The sequence below is a fragment of the Monodelphis domestica genome, chromosome 6 (assembly GCF_027887165.1).
Source record: "Monodelphis domestica isolate mMonDom1 chromosome 6, mMonDom1.pri, whole genome shotgun sequence".
NCBI lineage: Eukaryota > Metazoa > Chordata > Mammalia > Didelphimorphia > Didelphidae > Monodelphis > Monodelphis domestica.
Genome location: NC_077232.1, coordinates 16,338,187 through 16,347,493, shown reverse-complemented (window position 1 = coordinate 16,347,493; position 9,307 = coordinate 16,338,187). Strand labels below are relative to the sequence as shown.

At 38.3% G+C, this 9,307-nt stretch overlaps 1 protein-coding gene across 2 annotated transcripts; it reads left to right on the top strand.

The window, feature by feature from the left end:
* Nucleotides 1–1,495: 1,495 nt before the first annotated feature.
* On the top strand, nt 1,496–9,307 carry LOC130455170 (oocyte-secreted protein 3-like). 2 transcript variants are annotated; one of them, XR_008913110.1, is made up of 5 exons: nt 1,496–1,671; nt 6,845–6,881; nt 7,068–7,246; nt 7,991–8,076; nt 8,846–9,307. XR_008913110.1 is itself a non-coding variant. In XM_056803666.1 (4 exons), the coding sequence occupies exons 1-4, from the start codon at nt 1,602–1,604 to the stop codon at nt 9,024–9,026; spliced, it is 516 nt and encodes a 171-aa protein (XP_056659644.1). In that variant the 5' UTR covers nt 1,496–1,601; the 3' UTR covers nt 9,027–9,307. The 2 variants fall into 2 exon arrangements, 1 of the variants encoding a protein (XP_056659644.1); XM_056803666.1 differs by lacking the exon at nt 6,845–6,881.

Genomic DNA, 9,307 nt, shown 5'->3' with positions numbered 1-9,307 from the left:
GGAATTGTGGTTGGTAATTATTTCAATCAGTCACAAATCATATCAAAGTTCCTCTGCAAGCATTCAGGCTCAGAAGGCAGAGAACATTCTTGGATTAAACTGGACAAAACCCCAAGGGTTCAGACAGACAACAATTGCACATCCTTTCCTGGTAAGCTTTTCCTGGCCCTATGTGGGAATTCACACAAGCTTAATGGACACTTAGCGCTACTCTGCTCTGATTCCTTCCACCTGTGGACTCTGTACTTAACACTTCGGGTTTATTCCACCACATTATGGCTCTCCTCTCTACTGATAATCTTTTCCTTTTTTAACCCCTTACCTTCTGTTTCAGAATCCACACTAGGTATTGGTTCCAAGGCAGAAGAGTGGTAAAGGAGCTAGGCATACCTTGTAGATCGGTGGTTCTCAACCTTTCTAATGCCGTGACCCCGCAATACAGTTCCTCATGCTGCGGTGACCCCAAACCAAAAAATGATTTTGGTGGCTACTTCCAAACTGTCATTTTGCTACAGTTTTGATTCGGAATGTAAATACCTGATATGCATTATGTGTTCTCATTGCTACAAATTGAGAGCTTGAGAACCGCTGTTGTGGAGGAAACTCTTGGCTGATATAGATTAGCCAATGAACTCAAAATTAGACTCGTTAAAGCCACTGAAGTTTTTTTGTTTTAACCCTTACTTTGTTCTAGTATCAGTTTTCAGACACAAGAACAGCAAGGGCTTGGCAGGTGCAGTTAAGTGACTTGCCTAAGGGTTGGGAATTGATGGTAAAATGTACCACAGATTTTAGAGAGGTTAAGAAGGAAGAGGATAGCCACCCAATTGAACTGAATAGTTCTGGCAATACATGATTGCACTGAGTTGCCTATTGATGACAAAAAAGCATTTAACTTAGTAAATCAAAATAATAACCTAATGGTTCAATTCCTACAATGATCTCTCATGTATATATTAAAGTCACCTGTAATTTATTGAAGGCCACCATATTTTAAGTATGAACAAAGTATACAATAGGGAGACCTATGCTTGCAAAATGTGATTTCCCCTATTATGGAAGAAGTACCATCTCTTCCCTGGCAACTCCTTCCATTAGATGCTCTACTAGACTTATTTTTTGTAACTTTCACTGGATTGGAAAAAGGGTCCACTCTTAATCTTGCTCTTTAATTCCCATCCTTCCTTCCTGGCTTGATTCACTAAGATCAAGGAGAACTAGTATGTTCCTTCTTCTCTATGATAAGTCTTCAGATATTTGAAGACCAAGACCATTTCCATGCTAAGTCTTATCGTCTTTAGGCTGAACACTCTTAATTTCAAAATGATGCATAGCCCCAACTGTGAGGCCAAGGGCCCATTATCTCCCTTGATTCAGAACACCTGAGAGGTAGAACAGTCTCAGTTTTTATGAGGTGGGATTGGAAATCAGATCAGGAACTCCTCTGAGCTGTTTTAAGGAGCTTGGATAAGCACAGACACCTGAGTGTGGGGAGGAGATTGGATGGGTGGGACTTCAGCTACAAACTTATTTGAGATGGCAGGTTCTGCCACAATTTTGATTTCTCAGAAGGTCATTAACCCTCTCTGAGATTTGTGATAATGAAGCCCTTTGTGGGATTAGCAGGGCTATTCCTCTTATTTTCTCAAATGAAGCTTCAAGAATTTCCAAGTAAGTTGGTAAGGTGAATGTCCTGTCTTTTTAAAAAACCATATTTCAATGGGTGGTTTACCTTTGGCTACTGGACTTCACGAGCAACTCTCTCAGGTTGCAGTTTTCCAGGGGAAATGAATAGGTGACATTAATGAGTTCTGGCTATTATTCCTGTTCCCTTCTTCAGTACTGCATCTCTCCTCTGTGTTTTGCCTTTACCTCCCCCTTTTCTATACCTTTCTCTCACTTTTTAATTAAGTAACTAATTAATTTAAACTATGCAATTGTCCAAGTTCTTTGCTCACATGGATCAACTCTTGATGTCTGATCCTATGACTTATTTACTTTAGTGCTCTCCTCTCCATACCTGACTGGGTATGTTTTTCAGTATTTCTCCATTTAAACATCTTCACTTTATTGGTTTTAGTTATTTGCTCTTGGTGGCTACATCCTTAGTCTCTCTCTTCAGCCTTGTTTTCCTCTTCAAGGACAAGCCCCATGTTTCTGCATACCATCTGCATACTTTAAATTGGATTATCTTTCATTCTTTTCTTAGTTTTCAAAGTGGGTTCAAGACTTGGCTCACCTCTGGCTTTTATATGAAGTCATTGCTGACCCCTCAGCCTCTGGTTTACTCTATCCTCAAACTATCCTATTCCATATCATATCATATCATATCATATCATATCATATCATATCATATCATATCATATCATATCATATCCACTTTAAATGTTGGTATGTCTTTTTGATTGTCCAACAATACTCAAGTTCACGGATGACTGGTGATTTTTCACTTTTGTCCTTCTATCCCTTGTATGTAGCACAGTGCCTAGTGTTTACTTACATTTCCCAGTATCCCTTTCCTGGGCCCTAACGTCACTGTCTCTCAAACACTTCCATCTTTGATCTTTTCTTGCATCTCAATCTGCCTCTCTTTCAGACTCCTGGAGACCAAGTGTCACAATCTCCTATGAAGGATTAATGGGTTGCATAATGGTTTGTTGTTCTGTTCCCTCTTATTTCATATAGCTGGTACCCTGCCCCCAATATAATGGATACTTAACACTTTCATGTATGCTCCTTGATTACTTAATTAATTAACCCTACACTCATGCACATTTACATACTATATCCTAGGTTCCTGCTCATCACTTTCATGGTATCAAACCCAATCATAGGCTGGTAGATCAAATGCTAGAAGGTACCTAAGAGTCAAATCCAACCCCCTGACTTTAGTGATATGCTACTAGGCAAGTGTGTCCCAGGCAGAGAGAGAGAGTATCAAGATTGATGATGTGGAAATATATACTCTTTCTATGGCTCTACATCTGACAGGTTCTCTAACATTTACTCCATCTGATGACTTCAGTATCATGATCGATGATGCTGAAATGTATACTCTTTCTATGGTCCTACATTCGACAGGTTCTCTAGCATTTACTCCATCTGAGGATATAAGATTGTGAATGGAGTACTGGCAAGGGTGAATATCAGGAGAAAAATTGATAGTAGTTCACTTTTACACATTATATTCTATTTTATGAAGTACTTTCTACCTCACAGAAGAGGAGCTCCTGAAAAATCAATCATTTCCTTTTTCTAGATAGAGAAACTGAGTCAGTCAAAGAGAAATAAGATGACAGAACAAGGACATAGAGATGTCTTCTGACTGGGGATCCATTTCCTTTTCTCCTCTGCCACATAACTTTTATAAGGGCTGAGTTTAGCATGTATGAAAGCAAGCAGAGCATGAAGCCCTATTGGTCATGCGATGTGAAGAGAGAAGGGTCCCTTGTAGTAAGCTATAATTCTGTGGTATATGACACTGAAGGAGTTTTAGACTTCCAAGGTTTTGCCTGGAGAACAGTTGTTAGGATCTCTGAAGTATTTGATATGATTTTTGGAGTTGATTGATGACATCCTTCATTATCTGTTCTAATGCATTAGTTTCCATTAGACTCAGAACTTTATTATTCGCAGGGCATCTTCACTTTCATATGCCTGGTATATGTTGGCATTTTTGGAGAGTCAAGAAGCTCTCATTCTTCTGCTGACTGTGACTGAGGATGCTCCGGGATTTTTTTAACCCAGAATCTCTCCTTATATAATCTTTATGTTCCCTTCACAGGCTAGATCCCAGACTTCTTAGATACTGCTCAGTGATGATAAATGGAAACCCTGTATAAATATGCCCTCTTAAAATAACAAATGATTTATTTCATATACATTTATAATTACCACTCCTACTGCACCGCAGGTGAATAGTTACCAAATAAGATCTTCATCATAAATACAAATAGTCCACCAAAACAAATGGCAACAATGGCCATTCCTCAAAACATATGCCTTAGTGTGTGTTTTGAGTTCAGCTTCTTTCTGGCAGAAAGGTAGTAGAACCTTTTGACTTCAGTCTTTTAGACTCCTGCTTTTATCATCATATTGATTAGAGGTCTAAAGTCTTCTAAAGTTTTTTCTCTCCAATTTTGTTGTCATGGTATGGTATACATTTTTTTCTTGGTTCTGTTCACTTTACTTCGTTTTAATTCATAAAGGACTCTCTCCTCTGAAACTGTACCTTTTGTCATTTCTTATGGCATAATAATACTCCATTATATCCATATCCATTTGTTTAGATGTCTATCAATAGCAGAGTATTCCCTTAGTTTCAATTTTTGGCTAAAATGAAAAGAGCTGCTTTAAATTCTTTGCATAAATAGGTCCTTTTCTTCTTCTTTTGATCCTTTTGGAGGTATATATAGGCTTAGTAGTGGTATAGCTAGATCAAAAGGTATCCATAATTTAGCAGCTATATGCATTTGATTGCTAATTTTGGCTGGACCAATTCTCAGATCTACCAATAGCATCTTAGTGTATTTGTTTTCCCACAGCCCCATCTAATGATATTCCCTTTTTAAAAAATTAAAATTCTTTTTATGTCTTAGTACACTTTTTAATATTTGTTTTCTGAAATTTTGTGATTCATATTTTTCCTCTTCTTCACCAAGATGGCAGGTAATATGACCTAGCTTATACACATGTCTCATACAATACTTATTTCCATGTTCATCATTATGTGAAAGAAGACACATCACTTACACTGGAGAAAAATCCATGAAATAAAGTAAAGAATGTTATGCTTCAATTTGCATTCTGACTCTGCCATTGGTGGTCAAGAGCCTTTTTTTTTTTACCTTCTGACCTTCTGCTTAGAATCAATACTGTGTATTGGAAAAGTGGCAAGGGCTAGACAATGGGGGTCAAGTGACTTGCCCAGGGTCACACAACTGGGAAGTGTCTGAATCTAGATTTGAACCTAGGACTTCCCATCTCTAGGCATGGCTCTCAATCCACTGAGCTACCCAGCTGCCCCCAAGAGCCTTTTTTTTTTTAACTTCCATCCCTTGGATTCTTCCTGGATCCTTACATTGCTGATAATAGTTAATTCATTCATAGTTGATTATCATACATTATTACTGTCATTGTGTACAATGTTCTTCTGGTTCTGCTCACTTTATATACGTCTTTTCAGATTTTTTTGTGATCATATTGTTTGCCATTTCTTAGGGCACAATAGTATTCCATTATAATCAGCCATTCCCTAATTGATGACCATCTCTTCAGTTTCCAGTTCTTTGCTCCCACAAAAAGAGCTGCTCTAAATATTTTGGTACAAAATGGGTCTCTTTCCCCTGTCTTTGATCTCTTTGGGATGCAGACCTAATAGTGACATTGTTGGGTCAACATCCCTTCTTAAAGGCATAGTTACACTGTCCACAGTTGCTGAGGGAGAAACTATTCAATCTGGCATCATCCTTGAAATATCATACCTTCTCAATGGATACAAATGAATAATTTATTAAGTGATTTAGTGCTAGGAATATAAATACAAGCAAGAAATATAGTTCAGGGCCTCAAGTAGCCTGCATTCTAATAGGAGGATGGGTGGAAACCTATAGCATAAAAAAAGGAGCTGGGAAGTAGGGAATGGAGACTGTGTAGGAGTATACATGAGGTATCCCAATGGCACAGGAGTGTCTTGTGGGCCTGGTTTGAGGAAAGATTCGAAGACAATTGTTTTTGACATTTTAAAATCCAGATTTTCTCTCTCCCTCCCTCGAGGTGATTAATAATCTGATACAGATTATATCCAAACTTTCCTGTGACATATATTTCCATATTGCTCATTTCATGATAGAAGACACATATATAACATATAATATGAATCTCATAAAGTAAATATGAATATGGCATCCTTTGGTCTGCTCTTGACCCCGACAGGTCCTTCTTTGGCTGTGGATAGCATAATTTCTCTTGAGATTATCCTGGAGTTTTACTTTGATGAAAATGGTTTAGTCCTTCACAGTTGATCTTTGTATAATGTTTCTGTTGCTGTATATACTGCTCTCCTGGTTTTGCTCACTTCACATTGCATCCGTTCATATAAATCTTTTAGTTGCTTATTCTTTGGGTAGAGATTTTAGGGAAAGGAGGAATCCATTGGTCATCCATGGTGCCTTTTCCCATCAGATATAATGGTATATAATGTATTGTGTCATTCCTATTTTTCCACTTTTTGTTCATAGGGAGGCAAGAATAAATATCTCTAGAGCCTCTTAACCACTCCTTTCCACCTTATTTTTGGGAATCTTTGGTCCCTATCAAGAAAGGAATCAGGAGGTTGGGGCCAGAGGCTGATTACTTGGCATGTCTTAAAGAGGCTCTCTTAAATAGTGTTAGTCTAGGGGAAATAATTTGTATTGTTCAACACATATTCCTTTTTGCCATCCCTTAAATGAAGGGGACCACCAGTTATATATCAAAGGCTTGACTCCTTTCTCTTCAGATTTCAGTTTCAGAATCAATACACAGCAAACAAAAATCAGAGAGTGCATACATAGGAGAATACATAGCAGTCATTATATAGAGGGAATGAGCTCTCCCTTTGGATGAGAGATAACTTAGCTCAACCAAGAGAGTTCAGTTCTCCTCCAAGAGAAATTCCTCAGAATCTCTCATGTAGAAAACTGAGAATAGGAACATGATAGACATAACAAGGTCCTCTACTTAGAGTTTTTCTCTCCCTTCAGGGATGTGAAGAGAGGTCAGAATAGCATATATTCTCTTAGTAGAGCTTAGATCTCCCTTCTCTCTAATCCTCTCTAACTTTGTCCATTCCACTTTGGCACAGGTCATTGAGTCTCCACTGAAGAGAGCATCCTTTACAGGTGAACCCTTGAACTAAGTATTGCATAGATATGGGAAGAGACATTATAGGAGAATCATTCCTTATTTACAGAATAATTCTTTTATAATGATTCCCCTCCACCCCACAAGCCTCACATCCCTGTAATGTTTTCTTTGAACAGTTCTTTATCTAGAGATTTTACCACCTTCTTTTTCATCTTTCACAGTTACTGTATCTTGTAGCCCAGACCATTTACTAGTCGTAGTGGAGAGAGATTTTTTCCAAAATGGTACAATTCTGCATCCTAACCAGACATACCTGGGATCTGGCTGTCCTGTAACTACAGTTCTACCATATCACTTTTATATGTCGTATTCAGCATTTGAATGTGGGATATACAGAGAGGTAAGAACGCTGTCCATAGAGGTTTAACATCTAAGTCATTTGTCTTTTGCTTGTGGGGACTCAGAAATCAGTTGTCATTGATGGATTAAAAATGAAGAAGTTCCTACAATTCAATGTACTATGAAGTGGTCAGGAAATTTTGAGAAGGTGAAGAAGGACGAGGGCAGGCTGTCCTTTGCAATTTCACTTCCCATCTCATCACCAGAATTCCTAAAGTGAAACCCTAGAGTAGGTGGAGGATATTCAAGTTTTTTAAAATTTTATTTTGGAAAGTTCCCAATTTTCTAGGTTGTGCTTTGGCTAAATAATAGTTTGTTCTTTATGTTCAGACATATTTGGTGCCACTTTCATGATGATTTTGCCACAAGAACAGGTCAGTTTATTGACTAGTCCTCCCCTCTCCCACCCATGTAGAACCTGCCTACTTGGTGGGCTGTCAACCTAGGGCAACGTAAGATGAATGGTGGTGACCTTAGCTATCTTGTACTTGGAACAGATCATGCAAGGGAACACAGGAAACTTGGATGGTAGTCAGTAAATGAGAATAGGTGGGTATTAGAATCTCTGGTTACATAGTTGTTTTTAGGGGGCCTAATTCAATCTTTTGAGCTACATGAAGCCCCCAGAGCACTATTTCACCAAAGTCTTTTATTTCCCAAATATCTCATGCTGTTCCCAACATAGTAATTGAAATCTGTGACATTTGAAACATTTAATGCTTAAAGGATTTCTTTCTCTCATCAGGTAGAAGGAAATCGAATTTGTTTCCACAGTGCTTTGCATGTGTTTAACCCACGGATTACTGTACCTCTGATGTGCATACTTGTTCAGTGAGTTAGATCTTCCTGATCTTGGATTATTTCTGGTTTAGCTTCCTCATGAATCCATTTTGTTTAGAAGTCAGCCAGCTGGGAAACTGGCCCCTATTTAGTTCTGGGCTTCCTCATGCTTTAGTAGAGATTGCCTTTGATCTTATGGGATCAGATGGGATCAAAAAGATCCCTTATGGGAAAGGAAATGGGATTTCTAACAGAGGCACTAAGCCTTCATATATCTCCAAGGTATCAGTAGGATAGAGATCCCTGCTGCCAAAACCAAAGCAATGAAATGGAGTATGTTTTGTACCCTACTCCCCCTCAGGTTTAATAGAGAGATGCTCTAATAGAGAAAAGGTCAGTGGGAGGGGATGAAATCGGGCACCAGGAAGATGGAAGCATGGTTTATCAAAAAGAGGAGAAAGGTAGGCCCCTTTTGGGAAGGCTCAGGACAATTCCTCTTTCAGTCCATGTCTCCCTGGAGTAAACTATATTAGGATAGTTCTTTGGATTGGTGAGGTACGGTGGGTGCTAGCATTTGTATCAATTCTGATAGAAATGAAATGCAGAGGCAAAAACTCCATACAAGGGTAGGAAAAAGGTGACTCAGACAAGAATTTCAACAACAACAAAAACTATAAAAATATTGGGGGCCAAAAGTGATGGCAAATAAGGGAATATAAACTCCAACTAGCCTTAAACTCAGCTGTAGGAGTCTTGAAGCTTGTGTTCTGTAATTTATGACTTCTGTGCATTCTAATTTAAAAAAATCTTCTTTGATTAGCTACAGGCCTTTTATCCCTTCTCCTGTGTCAAGAAACCCTCTTCCTCCAATACCTGGAAAAAATGGATTGGACACCACAAGTGTACCTGTAGTCACTGGCCTATTCATCTCAAAGGCTCAACAGGATATTGGTTGCATGGAAGCAGGCATTGGCCACCAGAACCCAGGAGTAAGAGCCTAGACTTGGCAAAAACACTAACCATGGTTTTTATTTCTGCAGACCTTATATTCCTGATATGGTTCTGTTCCTCAAGCCCTTTTTACTTACCTAATAATGATCTATCACTTTCATGAGAGTCTTAAACTTTTAGCTCATTCATTCATTCTACTAGTTGTGCTTTTGTCTGTCCATTTGCTTAGATGAAATTCTCAGAAAGTTCTTATCTCCAGTAGACTTATATGAACTGATAACTATGTAAATATAAAAATGAATCTCAATAATAAAAATATTATATTTTAAGA